The sequence below is a fragment of the Camarhynchus parvulus genome, chromosome 3, assembly GCF_901933205.1.
Source record: "Camarhynchus parvulus chromosome 3, STF_HiC, whole genome shotgun sequence".
In the NCBI taxonomy this organism is placed as follows: Eukaryota; Metazoa; Chordata; class Aves; order Passeriformes; family Thraupidae; genus Camarhynchus; species Camarhynchus parvulus.
In genome coordinates, this window is record NC_044573.1 from 91,627,682 (window position 1) to 91,648,572 (window position 20,891).

The 20,891-nt window shown below is 41.0% G+C and overlaps 1 protein-coding gene across 1 annotated transcript in view; it reads right to left on the bottom strand.

Moving 5' to 3' along the window:
* SH3BGRL2 (SH3 domain binding glutamate rich protein like 2) overlaps window positions 1-20,691 on the bottom strand; it is a 43,638-nt gene extending 22,947 nt beyond the window's left edge. Inside the window, exons 1-3 of the mRNA XM_030944772.1 lie at window positions 20,621-20,691; window positions 15,680-15,722; window positions 14,977-15,612 (exon numbers count right to left, since the gene is read on the bottom strand). Coding sequence (XP_030800632.1) covers window positions 14,977-15,612; window positions 15,680-15,722; window positions 20,621-20,691 — 750 coding nt within the window. The remainder of the gene's footprint in view (window positions 1-14,976; window positions 15,613-15,679; window positions 15,723-20,620) is intronic.
* Between the last annotated feature and the right edge of the window lie 200 nt (window positions 20,692-20,891).

Consider the following 20,891-nt stretch of genomic DNA (forward strand, 5'->3'; position numbering starts at 1 on the left):
CAGAGGATTACTTATCTTCACTTCTCACAGATGTGGCTAACATATACTCACTCACAGATAATAAAGAAATATTATGCTCTAACAAACCAATACAAGACCTCAACACATTAAAGGAACAGAATTATAAACTGTGTTGAAGCATCCTCTTCTTATGTTTCCACTATGTTTCTGCTCCAATAAAGAAGCAATAAAAAGCTATTCCACACATTCATAAGCTTGAAATGCAAATCCTCATGGTCCTTTTACATTTGAGACCTGTAGTGACAGAGATCTGCCAAATTTCTATTTTCTTTGCCTGACTTAGGAAAGGAGAGCTTAACTGACCCCTGGAAATTTTTATTGCAGGGAAATGGCAGCACTGTGACAGAACTTTACAAAGGTTTATATGACTACTTCATTGTTCTTGGCAGGAAAATACAACTCAGCTACGTACATATGAAAAAAGGATGAGAAGCTGTAATGAAGAGAAGAAGGTTAACAGAGAAAAAAAATTAAAATTAAAATAAACAAAAATCAGCCTTGCATAACTATTTCCAAAAGTAAAGTGAGTGGCTCTCCACCATAGCAAATGCTGCATTGCATCTGACAGAAGGAAAACACTGTCTTCTCATAACAGACCTCCAAATAGCACCTGAATGCTTCATCCTCAAAAAAATAAATGTTTCAATATCCTAAAAACTAACCACAGAACTTTTCAACCTGAAGAGGAACAGAACAGTGTGTGAACAGAGGCCACATGCAGCCAGCACTGCGCTGGTCTCCTGCTAGCAGCAGCCTTCCGCTTGCACGCAGAGACATAATTAAGGACACACAACATGAAACACTATTAAACTGGGAGGGCAATCTGCTCAGCCTTATGCAAAATTAGTCCGCAGGTCCCTGGGTGCTGCTGAGATACTGCTTAGCCAAGGACTCTGCACACCTTTGCCTCTGTGCAATGTTTGTACGGTAACTTCGAAAAGAACCCTCTATTTAAGAAATGCAATTAAAATTTGAGACAGGTTTGGTTTTTAAGAGATTCTTAATCACAAGCAGTCAGCAAATAAAAATATTTTCTATAGAGCTACAAAGACAGTTAAACTGCTCCATGCCCAATGCCTGCTAGCTTCATATTTTCCTAGCCAGATGTTGCATGCTGATAAATGCATTTAATTCTATTTCTCTCCGCACACATATATCTATCACAAGGTGAGGGGAAAAGTTTATTTTTTAAGGCAGTTTGTCTGAAATCATTGCTCTCTGTGCAAGTAACAGAGTAACATTCTGAAACACAAAGGGGTCTTTAGCAAGTATAAATATAACTATCATAGCTAAAAACAAGAGATGATGGGAATTTGCTCATGGGTTTACTAGGTATTGTTTCAATAAGCACAAAGCAAAAAGGAGAGACAAAAATGGAAGAAACAGAAAAAGGGGAAACACCAAGAACAGAAAAAGACAACATTCTATAGAAAAATCACCTAGAGACAGTGCCACACAGGGTGCCTTTGAGATGTGTGCAGCTGGAAAAGCCTCTGAAGTCATACCCAAGTCTACTTCTTTTGAATTCTTCAGTATTTTGGGAAACAAGACTTCCCACCGATGTACACAAATAAAGTAAGTGATTCTATAATTTTCTTCTTGCAGTAGGAACAATGTGTTCTTACAGTGTTGAAAATCAATTTACACAGGAGTCTCTGATGGACTGTAGGAAAACGGATGCTATACACCCCAAAATTTGGCTCATTGCTTCCTCATCAAAAGAATAAGAATGCCATTGATGCTGAATCTACCAATTAATGGTGTGAATTTTCTTCTATTGCATCAGTGTGAAACTAAAAAATACAGCATTGCTGTGGAAATAAAAAAAGGCTAAAACAAGGTGAAACTTGGAAGATTGCACAACAGGAATTGAACCAGAACCTGGAAGTCTCACTGAGGGTACAGGCAGCTCCAAATTAGTGAGACAGACTAAGAGCCAAAGGACTCCATGCAGACTGAGTAATGCAGCCAGAAGATTCCCTGCCCAGCCTGGCAAGCAGCAGGTGACTGCCAGATTAAAGGTCAGGATGCCAAGCTGGTTCCTCCAGTAGGGGAGCTTGCAAAGCCTGCTGCCAGTTTAGATTATAACCCAAAAGAAGAATCTGTGGAATTACACTATCTCGAAAACATTTCTATTTGACAAAATGCATGCTTGACACGGTATTTTTGCTACAGATACAGGATGTTTCCTAGTCACGGGTATTTTCTTTTGAGGACACTGGGAAAGTATGTTGGTTCTTCAATGGTTCTTCACCTCTAACTAAAACAGAGGGCAGGTTACCAGAGCTTGCCCATTACTTCATCTGATTTTAAAAATGTCTCAGCCAACAGTGAGACAAAAAATCGAAATTACTACAATTAGGGGTTAGGATCTTTTTTTTTCTTTTCAACAAAGTGAGGATCTTAGTGGCTAGCACAAGAGATAGGAGAAACTTCAACCAGTTTGGAAGAGCTCAGGGATTCATAAAACATATTCTCTGCTATCAAGAACTTCTCCTGGTGGAACCATCCTGCAGGGCTAGACTATTGCTTCAAAAGGCTAACAATTCAAATCTTAGCTGGCAGCTAACTTCTTTCAATAGACAGATGTTTTTGTTTGCAATTTACCATATGTTTCAGTAGTTCAAGAGCATGGTTAAAAAGAAAGTGTTATTTTCATGCATTTTTCCAGCAGAAACCTTTCAAAGATGCCAGAGAATAATTTAAATCTCCTGTTTGGTATTCTACATTTAATTTCTCCTCATACTGCTCCATTTTGTCAAAGTGGCATATTTATAGCAAGTATTTTGCATCACGAAAGAAACCCTTTCAACAAGCAACATCTATCTTCCTTTTCAAAATACATACACATAAATACAAGTATAATAACTGCAACCCATATTATTTCAACTACTTTTCAGTACCTACTAACTAAATGCAAGTTGTTCTCTGATCTCCATGCTATATTACATTTATTCATGTTTATTTCTTCTTATTTGATTCTGAGGAATATACTTTGCTCCCCAGCAAAATTCCAGTTCAGCAAGGTAGGTGAGAACTGTCAAGTCTAAACTATTGGAAACTCAGTCCTGCATTCATGAACAGAAAGTTGATCTTTCAGTCTCACAGTTCTGCAGAGTAAAGAGAGCAAGGAATAGTTTGGTATCCTGCACATGGGAGTCCAAAACTGCTACAGCTAAAAATCTGCAGGGATTAAGAGATGTTGCTTTGTTGTGTGCATCAGCTTGCTTGGTAGAATTATGATTTTGGGAAGTAAAACATGATTAATCCATTTTGTTTCTTTATTTTCCTAAAACATTAAATATTTAGTAATTGATTAAAGTTCACTGAAATAGCTTTATAAGCAGGTTTTGGAAAGTAAGCAAATGCTCTAATATTCAGCTGCGCCCTGGCAGCCAAGAGGGCAACTCACAGCCTTGGGTTCACCAGGCACAGCATCACCAGCTGATCCAGAGGGGGGATTATCCCACTGCATCCAGCCTTGGTGCTGCCTCACCTCGAGTACCATGAGCAGTTCTGGGCCCCACAGTTTAGGAACAATGTGAAGGTCCTTAAATGCATCCAGAGGAAGGCAGCAAAGCTGGAGGTGGGGCTGGAAGGAAAGTCCTGTAAGGAGCACCTGAGGGCCCTGGGCTTGTCTAGTCTGGAGAAAGGGAGGCTGAGGGGTGATTTCATGGCTCCCTACAGTTTGCTGAGGAGAGGAACTGGAATGGGAGGCGCTGATCCCTTCTCCCTGGTATCCAGTGATGGGATGTGTAATACTTTTGTCAGGGAAGGTTCAGACTTGTCATAAGGAAGCTTTTCTTCACAGGTAGTCACAAAGTGGAGCAGGCTTCCTAGCTTGCAATTGTTTAAGACACATTTAGACAATGCCATTAATAACATGCTTTAATTAACTTCTGGTGAGCCCTGATGTGGCCAAGCAGTTGGATTAGATGATCACTGTAGGTTACTTCCAACTGAAATATTCCACTCTACTCTAAATTCTGTGAAGAAAAATAAAAGTTTAAAAACAAAAAATCCCCCTAACAAGAGATTCACACATATTTCCTATTATGTAACATGTTTACCACCTGAACTTTTAAGATTAAAACAAAGAACTGATTTTTTTTGTGATGAGGTGAGTCAGCAGAACACAGAAAGTGTTCGAACTAGTTCTCTGTATTTATCAGTCACGTTGTTTTGTCACAATGAATAAAGCAGTCCCAGCTGTATTTTCTGTATTTATTGCAAATGAGATATAAAAGAAAATTTTCAGCACTAAAAAAGTAGGTCATGTTTCTTCCTTCTCATTAGCTTTAAGCAGCAAAACCCAGTGGCATAGGAATATTTATCTACCAGAATGGATAAAAACACCTAGCAGTGTGTTACCAGGAGATGTAACAAGCAATTAGCCTGGTTTCATCTGGGTGGGGTCTTAGTTCTGTCAGCTCAAGATATAAATTCTGGCCACCTCCTGCCATAAGCATGAGTTGCACCCTTTAGATTTTGTCACTTAGGACCCACAGCCCAACACCCAGGTACACCCAAGTGCAGCTCCAGCTACTTCTGAAACCAGAGCCAGTGGATGCAGAATGTGGATCCATAAGATGCCACGTGCAGCAGTCTCCAGACCGCAAGGCAGAGGGCTCAAGGCACAGCAAGGCAAGCTTGAGGACTGCAGCACTGTCTAGCCCAGCAGTGGCATGCTGGGTTTAATGCAAAATCCTGTTCCTACATAAACAAGGTCACAGCCATATTATTCTCATACAGGTACGAATCCTCCTCCATGAATCTGGGGGAATGATAAGTGCCCTTGACTACTTGGAAAAAACATCTAGCCTTTCCTTGAGAAGGATTATGTTTGCATTTATTTGTTCTCTCACCTTAAAGGAGCAGAGATACTATGATTCCAACATGCTCCCAAGAATTTCAAACACAAGTTTGTGAAACAAACTTGTCAATGCTTCTGCTATTTTCCCCTGACAGTTACTATCCGCACAGCACAGATGTGTCATTCTGCCAGCTACAGATATACACACCCCTGACAATGCACTTTAAAAAACCAGCAGTAACAGCAGTGCAAGTCATCCAGATTTCATTGTGCTACGTTTCTGCAGATATTTACAGGTTTTCTCAGCACTATATGAAACTGCAACAGAAAAATGCATTGTGGCTCAAGACAAATGTCATATTTCAGATAAAATTTGACTGCATTACTGCAACATTTTCTCATGTTTTTGTACGACTAGGAGGATGGATTTTTCTAAACCAGGGCTGACTGCCACTGCTATTATTCAGATCAGTAACAAAATTATCTTTCACTCAACTGAGCAGAACAAGGTTTCTAACCTTATTAATAAATGTCAACATTATTCCTCTTTCAACAAATGCAACTATTATCTGTGTAGCTTTTGTGGCTTTGCAGCTCTGTATCTGTAAATTCTTTTTTCTTTTATACTTCTGCAGACCCATTTCTTAGTGACAAGGTGTATCCCCCTGTCAGCAGCACATCACAGCAGCCATCTGATTATTATCCCATAAACTGCAGACACATCTCCTGTAAGGTCAAGAGGAGTCACCTCCACATAGCCAAAGGTATTGCTGAATACCATGCTGCATAAGCCCACTGACTTCCAGACTTCCCTGGGGCCTGATGCTGGGAATCTTCACTAGAAAACAGACCTTGCTGCAGGCAAGCCAGTTTGATTGAGCAGGAAGGGACTGCTTGCACATCAGGGCCTTCATAGCAGCTGTCTTCTTTGATCAAAGACTAGTTTTGTATCTCTTTTCTAACTAATTTTAGCTTCCTAGCTGGTTCCTACTGAAGAATGTGATGGTATCTACACCCTTCAAATGCCACTCCTGTCTCTGTTTCTACATAAACCTATCAGATCACTCAATTAGAGATGTTTCAGGAAGACTATCTGACCTTAGGAGATGCAGATCCAGATCAAAGGTTTAAAGCATACTTGAATTGCATTTCTTTAGATTGGACAGGGATGATAATTTCACTAACCCTGCAGCAATTTAATGACAGGCTTCAATTGCTGATGCTCTATTGTTCATCAGATCAAAGGCATCTTCCTTTCAAATGAAGGCACACAAAACCTCACTTGATTTTCTCTGAAAAACACAGATTAATAAACCAGTCTTTAATTGATTTGTAATGTTACTACTAAATTGTCCCAAATAATCATGCATAAATGTTTTAATAGCACTGATAATACCCAATATCATCCTCTGCAGCATATGGAAATGCCAGGAAACAAAACAAACTTGTGAAAGTTTTAAAAGAATTTCCACTGTTACATTCTGATGAATTTTTTTCTGAGTCACTTTTTCTTGCTTCAAGTGGGACTTACCCAGTGAATTCAGAGGACCTGTGCTACACAGACTGGTGAAAAGAATCCCAACAGGCCATTGTCTCCCAACATATGAAGGTAAACAATATTCTGCCCTTTTGTAACAGCATAAAAATCTAAAAGCCAATGGGAAAGTATGTTAGCATGTGTGAATGGAACATAGCCAATCATGTTTTGATTTGCATTTAATATGAAGTACAGGTTCATGGTTTCAGGCCTCTTCTCACAAACAAAAGCTCTGAGGGTAACACTGCTGGCAGAGTTTGCAACAGAACAGTCCCATGAAATGGGACATTCAGAAAGCCAGAAACTGTGAGTGCAGGGCTTTGCCACAAGCAGAAGCTTGCCATAAGCTATCACTACCCCTGCGACAGGGGCACAACTAGCCATGGCCTGGTGCTGCAGATGCTGGGCTCCATGGACCAATGCATCACTCGGCCACATCAGCATCCACGAAGGCAAATGCTCAGCTGTGATGGAGGAGGCCAGAACACAGCCAGGTGTTCAGCCTAAGAACTCTGAAATAGGCAGAGAGCAACTGGCCAGAACACAGCCAGGTGTTCAGCCCAAAAGCTCTGAAACAGGCAGAGAGCAACTTTGAGGTTATCAGCACTAAGGTCTTCCAATGCCCTTGTCATCCCTGTCCAAACTGTCAGATAAAAATCTTTGTACCATTTTTACACCCATGTTACCTTTTTCCTAGGCAGGAAGGGAACTATTTTATTCCACTGTATGTCCCCATTAGCCAGCACAATCATACTGGTGTGTATCTTATATTGGTATAACTATTCTGATATTCTGCAAACAACTAATTAGCTAAAGTAAGATACACAAATAAAGCTCTCAAGCACAGACCAGACACATGGAATAACATAGAATACTAGAGATAGGTGAGCAAGCACCATGATTTTTGCTCTCTAGCTTACACTGAAGATAGACATCCACAGCTGCAATAAAGGAGCAAGCACTTTTGACACGGCCCTTACAGATGCTGACATATTTTGAGCATCCTAAAGGCATCAGGACTTTATTTGTCTGCTGGAAATGCTAAAATCAGTGGCTTATTTTTACTGAGGAATAATTAGTATCTATCAGTTATTCAAAGGTTCAAGTATGTATACATATATATATACATACAAATATATATACACATACATATATATATGTATGGATATTTGTATCTCTCCATATATATGTGTGCATGCAAAAGTACATGTCTACATATGCATACTGAAACAAAATACAAGTTTATACATATGCAAATGTCACTCCCAGGCATTAACTTCTGCAAGTTTATTCCTTGCAGTACAAACACCTTGTGTTTTCCCATTTTGTCTTAGTAGGATTGATGGGTGTTAGCTATCCAGGGATAGAACAGCAAAACCAACAATAACAAATCCTGGAACTCTTAACTGTGAAGACAAGGTCTGTCCTACCCAAGGCAGATGGGCAGCAACAGAAGAGCACACTGTCACTGATGATTCACTTGACTCCCTGAACAACCTGCATCTCCTAAGAGCTTCCCTTCAGAAATCAGCTAGCAAGACAGTTACTCCCTTTTCTTTGTACCAAATTCAATTACAGCGAAGTACAATATTAAATTTAGACTAAATAAGCTTGTTTACTGATGTAAATCGAATTGATTTTCCCTTCCCCCACTAATGAGATAGAAATAACTTGTTTTGAGTAGGTTCCTCATCACTGTAGCTCTTATGACCACAAAAGGAGGATACCCACATGCCTTAGACTCAGCCCTTTCAGAATGGCGGTAAATATCTTACAGTAAAGCAGCACACCTGAGTGGAAAGACTGCCACAGCTTTGAACAGAAGAATTAAAATATTTCCCCCCAAATACTTCACAGATGAAGGTCTACAGCCCACATAAGACAAGAAAGGAAGGTTTGTGTCCTTGTTCTCTTGCAATAAGACCAACTATGTTAAAGGAATTGCCTATACAGTATTTGTATCTCAGTCACTGCTTCTGCTCAGTCACTAACAACTTTGAGTCATCCCTTGAAAGATCAGGTCACCCTTTGCTCACCTGCATGAGACACACTGAAATCTGATGCTTTCAGAAATTACAGGCAACAGTGACTTAGGTCTCTGAATTGAGTCCATTTACCCACCCAACAGGTGTCAACTAAACAACAAACCAACCCAAGAGAGAAGATTATGGAAACAACATCTTAGCTACTGAGGGATTCAGAAGCTCTTCTGAGCTTTGGCAGCTACCTGCAGACCAATTTCATTGACAGTCACAGGTGAGAAACACTACCACCACCTCTACATTTACCCTCATCTTGCCAAGGAAGAAAATTTGCCAGCTTAAGGGACTTGTGAAATGGTAACTATCTTCTGGAAAACATTAAAAATTAAGCTGTTAAAAAACACTGACATACTTGAACATGGTCATGTTTTTTTGGATACAGCAGATTTCAACTAGGAATAGATTCCATGGAGTCCTGTGTTCATTACTCCTCTTAGCAAGCTTCCACACTATAAGGAAAACAATGACTGCAGCATTTCCTTTTGGACAGACACCCCTAGGGGGCCAACACTTGAGGTGTAGGTGAGGAAGCTGTTGCCCTTATGGTACTTGCTAGCAAAGAGATACACTCTAGGTTACCAGCTCAGTGACAATTTTCTATCTTCAAGTTGCACTCAGATCGATAAACCTAAAAGTGATACTGATATTATACAATTAAGAACTTCCTTAAATGCTATTTATCCACAACTCCCAATTTCTGAACATTCCTAAGTAACTTGTACTAATAAATTGCATGCAAGTTAGCTTTTACTTCAATATTCTTTTTCATTTCTTATAAAATTCAGTTATATGCAATATCCAGCAATCACTAGCACTATGACCAGAATTAGAAAAAATAATTTCTAGACTTTAACTATCTGGGTGGAAGATTAGGAAGAACAGGTTACCATCAGTGAAGTATGTCCATCTGGGGGCTTGGACTCTATAGAAAAACAAAGGGGAAAAGTCTTCATAATCTCAGTCAGAACAATACCTCCTTTGAAGTTTTATTACAGCTGATTGTAATCAAAGTTCAGTAAGAAACTTTCTGCACATGACACTGTGTAGTCCAAAGTGTGTTCTTTAAAGCAGCATTATTTCTGACATGATCTATCTGCCAAGAAGAAGTGTAAATATTTGGAAAGCACTAGAGCATACAGGAATGGTGCAACAGTTAGGTACTAAATACCATACACAAATTCAGCCTGCATCCTTGTGACTAGGGTTCACACTCAGCTCCCTCCTGAACACATTCCTTAAGTGATCTGAACTGCTGTTCACAGGCTCACAGCTCTCTCCATCACAAGGCAGGAGAATGGAACTAGAGTTTAGACTTATTTGGAATACAGACCTGAAACCTAGATGCAAACAATGAGTCCTTTAGGTGGAAACCAGCTAAAGCCTTCACCATTGACCTCCCTGCCTCACAGAATTCACAGTCATGAGTGAAGCTCACAGGCTCTCTCTGCCACAGCCCTGCAAAACAGGACTGACAGAAACCAGCAAAAATTAATATGAGTCACCTGACCTGATAATAAGAAACTTGAGGAAGAATGAAGTCAAGGGATTAGATCCAGAAAGTCCCCACATCTCTCCTATGCACCTAATATAATTGCTAATATCCAAGATGTGTCCAGTGACTGAGCAAGGATCCAGCTTTTTTCTTGCAGTATCACTGCTGTGGTTACAGCAGTGCTCTGTAGGTGCACAGCCACAAGCACCACCACCTTGAAAGGTGAAGTGACACAGTACGATGTTCATGTGGGATTCATAAATCAGGCTTTGAGGATCCAAACCATGCTGAGGCGTTTCCTCAGCATGCTGACAGATGTAGACAACACTGTGATTAAGCACTTAAAATACTACTATTTCTCATGTAAATATTGCAGGATCACTTCCAACTGGAAAGACTATTGTCTCATTTCTGAAAAGCAAGCTTACCTGCTGCTCTGATCTGACTTCACAAAATCCAAATATTAAAAAAAATCATGATAATATTTAACATTTACAACACATTATTGTTTAGTTGAACTTGCATAAATCACATGCAACAAGTTGTAAATCCCTCCAAATGACCACCATAACTAATACCGTTTTCTCAAAAGGCACTTGTATCGCTCAAAAAAAATCACTTTCAGTTTTGACGGTTGTGCTTTTGGGGTAAAGAGAGGCAAAGAAAAAGAAAGTTAAGATGGTGGATATTCTAGAAGTGACATATTCTAAGTTAACTTATCTCACAACTCCAACAAGAAGCACAATCTTCCTGATAAGTGCTAAGAGAAATGTTGAGTTACAATGACTTTTTACAAACAAGGGTGGAGTTGAAATTCATCATCCATCGGAAACCAGCTTAGCCTTAAGAATGCTAGCACAGTATTTGTCTCCACTACATTACCCAACAACAAGTGAACCAAACAAACATGACTATAATTATTCTGACATTCCAAAGTTTTATAATGTGATTTAAAGTCATTCCAGGAAACAAAAAATCCAACTCACTTGACCTCCATAATACGCTTAATCAAAAAGTGAGTGTTAGTCTCACAAAGCCAATATTTGCTATAGAAACAATTTAACAATAACTGCACCTATCTTATCGAGCTTCCTAGTAAAAAATCCATAATCCTCTTCAGTTGCAAGAGTCAAAGTCCAAGTATTTAAAATAGTCTGTTCTTTTCAGGTTGTTGCTGTTCCTCCCCAAACTCTCCTGTCCTCCCAAACATTCCTCCTGAAGAATATGGCTGAGCAGCACTTATCTTTGTGAACTAAAAGGAATTCGTTTCAGTGACCTGTTTTTCTCATCTTGTGAACACACAAAAATTTCAATAGAAAATTGTTTCACATATCTCACTAGTCAAAGCAGATTGTACCTGCTGTGCCATTATTTCACTAATTTCCCTATATTATCTGTTCAGCTCAACAGATGAAGCTTCAAAAAATTAATACCACAAAGGAGAAAGTACAATTGAGGCAGCTGTTTGAAGGTTCTCCATTATTTAACAGCTCTTCAGTGATATTCCCCTTACCTGATCTTCAGCCCTCTAACTGCAAGACTGAAGTCTTCTCTGGTTTGGCATTTCTAGATAACTGCAGGAATTACAAACTTAAAGTTTGTAATTAGCTCATACTACCAGCTTCCTGACAAAGGTAAAGCTGCTTTAAAACACTGAAAACTATTTAACTATGAGTCTGCATGTAGTACAGTAGCACAAGTGTAAATTCTTATTGATAGACTGGAGAAAGTGAAACAGATAAAATGACAGTCATCTGGGAACGATCTGGTGAAAAACATGGGCATAAACTATTTCCTGAAAACAGTGAAGCACTGCTGAGGGAGAAAAGCAAAGGCTACTTTTAAAGTAACCTTTCTCTTAGGCACAAAAGAACAATGATTGTCCTTATCAGGGAGGAGCAGCAAAGCCTGCCTCCCCAGCCCTACAAAGCACTGCTTGGAATTCGAGACACAGCTTACCAACACAAGTAGAAATTCAGGTCAGAAAGAGCAGGAGACAGTAAGGCTTGTGGAAACATGCCTGTCTGCCTATTCAGAGGCTTCACATTGCGATTCGATTGAATCTGCCTAATGCATGCTTAGAACAACAGGAGGTGATTTAGAAATGTACCCGCACGCACAATGCCTCCCGCGCCCTTCCCACACCGAGGTCTCTACAGCGTCCCCACAGGCTAAACCCGCTGTCCCGCTTCCCTAAACACTGAAGATCAAAGTTTCCATTCCAGCAACAGCTACCTTTTGGGATCTGTGAGTTATTTTAAGCTCATGAAGCACTTATAGTCACAAGTTTTATTAAACAAACAAAAAGCAGTTACAACAATTAACCTCTTGGGGGTCTAAGAACTTACAGATGTTTGGAAGATGCTGCAGGGAGAACTCCAAGACCAAATGAAGGGAAAATTCACATTATTCTTGGCTCCTTCTCATTCCCTTCAGTTACTTCCTTTTCTCACTCTTTGGAATGACCCTCAGAATATTTTATGCGCTAGACTCTTAGAATTATGTGTGACAATTATATATTTTTATTTTCTTTAACCCAAAACAAATTACACCAAATATCAGTAAGATATATACACCAAGATCAATAAATACTTTAGTAGTTTCTAGATAAAGCTATATTTATGCAAACTAAAGCCTTTTCTGAGTATACAATCAGTGTATTTCTCAGGAATGTTTCAGCCAAATGCCTATCATTTGACCTGGGTATTCTGAAGATTTCAAAAGGAGGCATACACAAAGAGTTTAGCTCATTATATTTGTCAAAACAAAAGCTTACTCTAGAGACTACATGGACTTTCCATTTTAAGATAAAGATTAATTTCGCAAAGTATCTCTAGAGAGTTGGAAAAATAATTACGTCACAATGACACTGCTTTTTTTGTCAGCCAGTATTACATATAGAAGTTTCTGGTCAATTACAGCAGGTCAGATACTCATCTGAGAAGTATCCACTCTTATAAGCAGTTAGCCTAAAACTTGACTCAAGTCAGAGGTAGAAATTAAACCATGGATTCTGACACCATTTTTAGTAGGACACAGAGTAGGATCTATATGGGGTACTCTTTTTCTCGATGGGGAAATAATTCTGTCTCATGAATTGCACGGGACCCCAAAAAAATAGCTGATGTAGTACTGAAGGCTGGAGGAGATGACAATTGTATGACTCAAACTCCTTTCACTAATGTTTAGTTCTAGAAGGATGATAGTAAGTTTAAAACTTCCCTTAAAACTGTTTAAAGACATGAAATACAGTAACCACCTTCTTCTCCAGATGCAGATTCCCACATAACTAGCTAATAATAGTGTTTTCTTTGTCATTTTCCTCCATCCTTAGCCTGGATCCAAGGACACCCCCAGCAAAGCCTACAGAAAAAAAGGAAAGCCTCCGTGATGCAACACTGAGAACAGCAGGAACCTAGCCCATAATTAAAGGTCTTAAATGCTGTGATAACAGAGATGGGAAAAAACTGACAGAAAAGAGATGTCAGACCTCTGGCCCTTTACAACAGTATCTTCAATCACTGAATCATCTGTTCTGCTCTGGCTAAGCTGCACTCAGATGTACTACTGACTAGATGAAGAAAGTTGACTATCCCCAGCATGCAAACTGTTACCCATATTCTGTCATCTTCTTGCTGTCCAGCCCAGAAAAAAAGTCAGCAAGAGAACCAATGTGCAATTTAAATTGCTTGTCAAATTCAGATTTGGTTTGCTGGGTTAATAGATAGTTATGAGGATTATAGTGCTCTGCCAACTGCATTTGTACCTTGCAGGCAGACAGGGTAAGCAGAGAGCAGAATGAAAAACTCCTATCAGTAACCTCTGGCAGACTGGAGATGGGGGTGCATGAACGATGTGGCCCTTTTCTACTCCTCCAATGAAAACAAAATGTATACTCTATGTATACTGTTCAGCCCATGGGGCATGAAACAGAAACTAAAACCAGCAATGCTACACTACCACAGCATGAACAAACTGCCCATGCAGGGAAGATGATGTTTCTCTTACAGATTCTTGATGGACATGGATTACAGAGTTCTGAAGATGCTGTGTTTACTCAGTTGGCTACTGAAATGCATAATTAGTTTTTATTAGCTGTAATGCAGCCAGTAAGCATTTTGAACACTTCATGCCAAAACATATCAGAACACATACCTGTCATCATGTTACTGAACTGAAAACTAGATCCACACAGTAAAAGGCTGAAGGAACTGAATACACAATAAACCTTCAGACAGGAATGTGCTACATCCTTCTGCAACACAGAAAGTGCTGCTGCCCTCACTGCTGAAGCATAAAGAATACCAATTATATCTAAGTCCTTTAGATGTTTCTTATTAAAGAACGAATTCAGTAGGATGTTTATGCCCAGATTTCCTTAACAGAAAGCTGTCACTTTATATGAAAATATGGAAATTCATAGGTCACACGCATAACTAATTAAACAAGAGAATGATGTACAAGCTTCAATTAAACAGAGAACGCAGCGATGCCCTTCAAAAGCGAGTCTGAGAAGAGCTGTACCTATTCCAGAGTATTTCTCAATGCAGAGAGGTGCTGGTGGCCTACAGCCTGTCCCTAGGCTCTCATGTATTTATCTGTCCACCCTGCCGTGGGTGGCAGGCACCGAGGCACCGCACCTGCCCGGGCTCGGCTCCCTCGGGATGTTCTCCCCTGCACGGCGGCGCTGGTCGCCTCCCAACAGAAAAAGTTTAGCCCCACTTAACGACCTCTAAGACCCATTAAACACACCCAAGGTTTGTCCCCTACAAAGGTTTCGGGGTGTCTGGTTTGCCAAAGGCAATTTACGAACTAGTTAAGCTTCGGCAGCCTTGCGGGGGAGAGTTGTGTTTGCCGCACACGCAACCGCGGCAAATTCAGCCCCGCGTCCCAGGGCAGCCCACGGACGGAGTCTCCGTGCCGGCGTGCGGGGACAGGCTCGGAGCCGAGGGCAGGCTGGGCAGGCGGGGAGGACGAGCTGCCAGCCCCGCGGTCCCCGGCCCCGCAGGCTGAGCCCTGCCCGCGGCGGCCGCGCTGCTTTCCCCGCTCCCCGCCGCTCGCCCCCACTCACCGCCACCGAGCCCGAGGAGGAGGCGACGAAGACGCGGATCACCATCTTCACCTCATGAGCCGCGGCCACAGGAGCGCTCGGGACGGGGCAGCGAGGCTGCGAGGAGCCGCTCCCCCGCACGGGACGGGGCCGGGGCCGCCCAGCTCCACCTCGCCGCCGCCCCCGAGCGTGGCCACCGCCCGCAGTAGAGGCACCCCGTGCCCTGCCCGGCCCTGCCCTGCCCTGCCGTGCCCTGCCGTGCCGTGCCGCGCAGCCCCGCTCTCTCGGGCGAGCCGGGTCCGGCTCTCGGCTGGCAGGAGGCAGCGATAGCGGCGACAGGCGGGGTGGTGTGGGCGGCGCGCAGGGACCGACGGGCGCTGTAGTCCTCCCCGGGCGGGGACAGCCGTAGCACGGAGCCGGGAGGGAGCCGGGAAGGAGCCTGCCCGCCCCCAGCTGCCGGCGAAACGGAGGCTTGCCGCAGCCTGCCCGCCCCAGCGCCCGCGGCTGCCGCTGCCACCGAGCGCCTGGGAGAGGCTGAGAGGGGCTTGTGCCGCCCTCCAGGTGCGCTGCCCGCAGGTCGAGGTGAGCAACGCCTGAAATTGCTCCCCCCGCCAGGAGGGCTGCTCCTCGCTCCAGCTCAGGCTGCTCCTGCTCCTCCTACCCCATGCGGAGCCGCCAGATCTGATCTGCTGGGTCCGGGTCTGGCCTCTTGGTTGCCGCTTACTGCGGCAAAAGGGTGGAAAATGAGCCGTTCTGGATAGGCAATCCTGTCAAGGCAAGCAACAGGGACAACGCAGGAGAGGCAGGACAATGGGTGAGAGGGCTGTCCTACGCCATATATCCCAAAGGAGTTAAACAGCGCTGCCCATTTTCACTCCTTGGTATGGATGTACAGTTCCCAATATTGTCAGCTGTGGAACAGATGTTATTAATCATCAGGATAAGTGGATAACCCCAAATAACCCTTCATCAGTCAGCTCACGTGCAAGTGACCAAGGGCAACTCGGTCCTCATCAGTTTTTGGGTCTGTGAGGATGCAGATTGCCTTTAAATAAAGTCAAGAACCACACAGTTCACAACCTTATACATGTTATTACAGTCGTAACCCCATCCTCTTACTTCCCTGCATGCAGCCCAATGGTTGCTCATTCCCTCTGACTAAATTTCCCCTTCACACAGTTTCACCCCAATGATGAAGTGTGCTATGCCATCTTCCTTCACACCTTTGCATTGCCACTGCCCTCAGTAAATTTCCACCGTTCAGACTAAGCACAGACCTTGACTTGCTTCTAAATATATCCTTAAAGCTTGTTGTACGTTTTAATATTGATTATTTTGTTTGAAATCCTGAATTTCTTGAGGAAGGTACCTAGCAAGAGCCATAAAACACTCAGTGCTCTCTTAGAGCTTGATTTGTCTTGTGGGAGTCATTAGAAAGCTTTCTACTGATTTCACTGTCCTCTGGACTGGAGCTTAATATCAGGAATATAAAGTCCTAAAATGGGAATTCAAGTACCAGTCTTGCAGAGATGTATGCACTGCTTTGCTTTCGTGAGAGTGCTTGTTGAAAGAAAAAAAGAGTAAACTTTGTTAGAGTGCTCTTGGGTACAAAGGTTAAGATTTTCTGGCTTCAGTGCTCCTGTCTTCACTTGAGCATAACTTTTACTATGGGAAACACAAACTGGTGAACGACAAGTGTTTATTGTTTAATTGCTGCTGAATGTCCAGGGAAAGTAGCAAAGAAGACAAACTTGTTTTTATGTTGGTTTGTAAGGCAACACCAAGTGACTTGTTAAAATTCTGTGATAGGTGAGAAATTAAAGGAATTTGCTGGAAAATTCCCATTACCTTACTCGGTGAATTTCCTTCACACTGCAGGATTATTTCTGACAACAAATTTTACTGTATATCTCAAAGTTTTTCTTTAAAAGATGGAGGTGCTTACTTCCCACTTATTTCTCTATTTACTCACTACTAGAAAATATTTGGTTTAATATTCTGTTTTGGCCATACTCTTTTGTTTCATTTTATGAAACAAAATCAGGGCAATTCACTGCAGCTGGTTGTACATGATTCACTCACAGCACTAATACATAGATTTAAACTATAATATTAATAAGTTCTGCTCACCAATATATTTCATAAATACTGCAAAGCAGAAAAAAAAGATACACTGATTTGAAGGTGCTGGACATCTTTATCTCTCACTCTAAATATAAGAAGAAGATGCTCCTACATCTCAGAGACAGCCTTGACACATAACCAGTAACCCAGAGAAAGCATGTTGCAATAGCATTATATGGAAAAAGCATGAGCTGTAAATAAGAAAATTAAGAATTCTAATGGAACTGTAAAAATTGTAATTAAGGTATTTTTTTAATTGTTTCCTCTTCGTATAAGTATCCTCTATTTTGTTGGCTCCAAAAGCCACAGATACAGTCTCCTTTCCCATGTGGAAAACAGACAATTTTCATTTCAGTTCATTTGAAAGTGCTTATAAACTGCATAAATCCTCAAAAGCTATGGGGAAAAAATGACAGACAAGACACTGCACAATTTTCTTTTTTATTGTTTTTAGAGTCTCCCTTTTGTTCCTGCAGCCCTTGGGTTGTAGATTCCTACAGTATGAACTTCAAAACAGAGTCTGAGCAGCTAAACTCATAGCCAGAATTGATAAACTCAAATGGAGCTAAAGTATCAGAGCTCAAGAAGATCTTCCCTCTATCACACTTGGCACAGCCTCAGCAAAAGCTTCAGCATCTTTATTCCACACATATTTAGAGAAAGGGGGCTCCATCATCAAAGAGTAGGGGGCTCCCTGCCCACATTCAATTTGATAACTAATGCAACAATTTAAGTAAAGCATCCTTTCAAACACTCACTGGAACTGATTTTGAAAAATCTCAGCCTGTATTTCAGTGAATTTTCTTGTATTTCTCAATTTTTAGGTATTTTTATAATATTTTGGCCTAAAAATTTTGCACCTAGGATTTTTCGGTAGCAACTTTGATGTAACATGGGAATTGAAAATCCAGAGAGCTTTCTCCTGTCTCTGTTTTGCCAGTCTTTCCATACACATAATGAAGCTAGTTTGTTGTGGAAGTAATCCAGAAAGTCAGGAAAAATAAATGTTACACTGAGAAACTGAAGATTTTAAAGCTTGTAGAGCAGCATCTTACTTTATGTGGCTCCTAAGCAGAGAATTGTTCCTCTGTGGCGTGTAAAACCTATTGGACATCACCCTGTGATGTTTTGCATTTTCGAGTATTGTACAGGTTAAGACTGGACATCACCCTTTGTCCTGCAGCTGCTGCCAGTAAGTGTCCTGAGGCCACGCCTGTAACTCCATTTCTATTGTACAGTTCTGGACACTTGAAGACAAAGTGGTACGAACTTTTAGTTAAGTAGAAGAAATGTAATAAATTAAAAACATTGCTAAAATGATTTATGAGCAGTTTCCCATGTTTACAGGAGGTACAGAAAGACTGGAGTAGACAATGAGAATTTATGGGGGCAGGGGTAGTTTCTAAAGATTTCGTGGTAAGAATGATTCATTGTTATGCCAGACCTTCATGGAAGATTAAACAGAACTTTGCTGCTGCTAAGGTAACAAAGTACACACAAACCCAAGGCTCATGAGTATGTGAAAACAGAAGTATAAAAGTACAACTTTTAACAAAGAACATTCTAGTTATGATAAAAGGTGATTGTATAGTAAGATGCAACAGGCATAGAATAAAAATACGGGACAAACAAAATACTATGTTCAGGGCTGAAAAAATTACTAAGGTGGCTTTATTTCCACCTGAAAGAAGCAGTCTGTCCAAGGCATTTTAGAAGTTTTCTGGTCCATGGGTTGTTATTACCAATCAGTTATTTCTCTGGGTTCTGTGAAATATTGTTAAGAAACAGTAAAATCTCATAGATTGTGCAACATAGATTCAGTCCACATACTTCAAATTTCTAAAGAGGTCTTTACCACTTTTTAAAAATTCCAAGCATCAAAACATTTGAAAATTACAATTTAGAATGCCATTAAAAGCTCTGACAGTTCAGATCAATCTTTTTTTGCTCGAAATGTGACTGTCATGGTAGGGAGAAGAAAACGAAGTTAAAGGGTAGAGAAGACACAGTGCTCCAGCTTCAACAGAGTATCATCAGCTGCTCTTGCGCTGCAGAACACCAGAGAAAGATAACTGCAAGGCTCTAAACCATACAAAATGGCCAAGATAATGTAATGTAAGAACAGGACTGTTTCATTTGTTGAGTAATGGCACTCAGTGTGGTGGCTTATAGCTGTCTTGGCCAGACACAGCTTGAAAGCACATGAGATAATGCTGCTTGGAGCCCAAGTCTCTGTATACATCCTAGAAGTCCCTGTATTTTTAATGTAACATTTTGTTCACATAAGTAACCTCCAGGGCACATTTTCTCCATTGTGCTTAAATGTGCTGCAGCTGTGGGCTGTGCATACTCTTATGAATCCTCCTCTACATGCACAACAGGTCAAGCAGCTCCTAGTCAAGATCACTCTATCCTTTGCAAAATTTTTTTGATGTTTTATATAGTTGTTGATGTTTCTCAATCACAAACTCAGTTTCATCCAAGACTGTTCTTTCCAGAACCTTCACTGTGGCCAGAAGTTTACATTCAGAGCATTTCTCAGTGTTTCCCGCAGTCAGATTTTAGAGATAACATCCCAAGATAGAGCTCTTTCCCTTTTGACTTGAATTACTCTGGAGCTACAATGAAGCCCATGTGTTAAAGTAGGCTCTTGGGAAGAGACAGAGCTAGAACAATTTTGAGAAAGCTATTGATTCTTGCATTTACAAATTTGTGGCATGGTGAGGAGAGCAGAGAGGTACATCTGTTCTTCATTTCAGAATTATTTCTGTATCATCTCTTTATAACTGACAGAAGAAAATAAACCCAAACAAACAAAAAATATTTTAAAATTCCAGAGATCTCAAGTAAATCTTCCTTCATACCATTAAATCTAAATGTACTTAGATAATTACAAAGCTGTATGAGTCCATTCTTTTCAGGGTCTGCTCTTTAGTTGAAGTCACAATCTGCTGGTCTTTATTTAAAACATGACTAGCTTTAGAATCTGTGACTGCTTTGATTCCCTCCATGAATTCCTAATACTAAGAAATTTGAAAAGAAAAACATTTTCCTGTGAAGTTCCACATCTGATATAGGTCAGTCATCTGACTTGTTCAGTCAACTGGACCTGGAGATTAAAACATCTTTCATGTTCTGTATAAATCAGTCATAATTCCTTAAGCTTCCAGCTACATTGTGTAAGGAGTTCTAGGGTTCATTTTCTGCTTGTGTCTTTAATGATCCACTGTTACTGAAGGGGGTGGCTCTGACTGAGGACAGGAATTCAGGCAGGTTTCAGTCAGTGTCAAGCCTTCTACTTTGTCTACACTTTAGCACAAGATACTGCCAGCAAAAATCAGGCCCAACAATGTCAAGTCCAGTAGGTTTGCATTCGTATTTCTGCTGATTTGAACAACATTTAGTAATGTACATTACTGCAGAGGGATGAGGGATGAAAGCCCCCACAAATCTAATTTCCCCATCTGCCATTCCAATGAAACCTAAATTAGCAAGTACTCAAGATGTGAAGTGCACTCAAAGAACAGCCATGGAGCCTTACATTCCTGCCAGCCCTTTCCGGGAGGGATCTTCTGCCAAGCCCTCGGAAAAACAATCTACCACCACATCCATTTTGGCTTTTTTTCAGCAGTTTTCCCATATCTGTTCAGTTCCACTCTGACAAGGCACTTTAGAAGACTAATTTCTTGCAGGATGCAGAAGTGGGTCAGCAATAATATTTACACATGCAAGGACAAAAAGAGTAATCTTGTGGAGAATAAGGAGCAGTTGAGTACATGAATTTTGGCAATTTGCCTAAAGTGTATGCACTA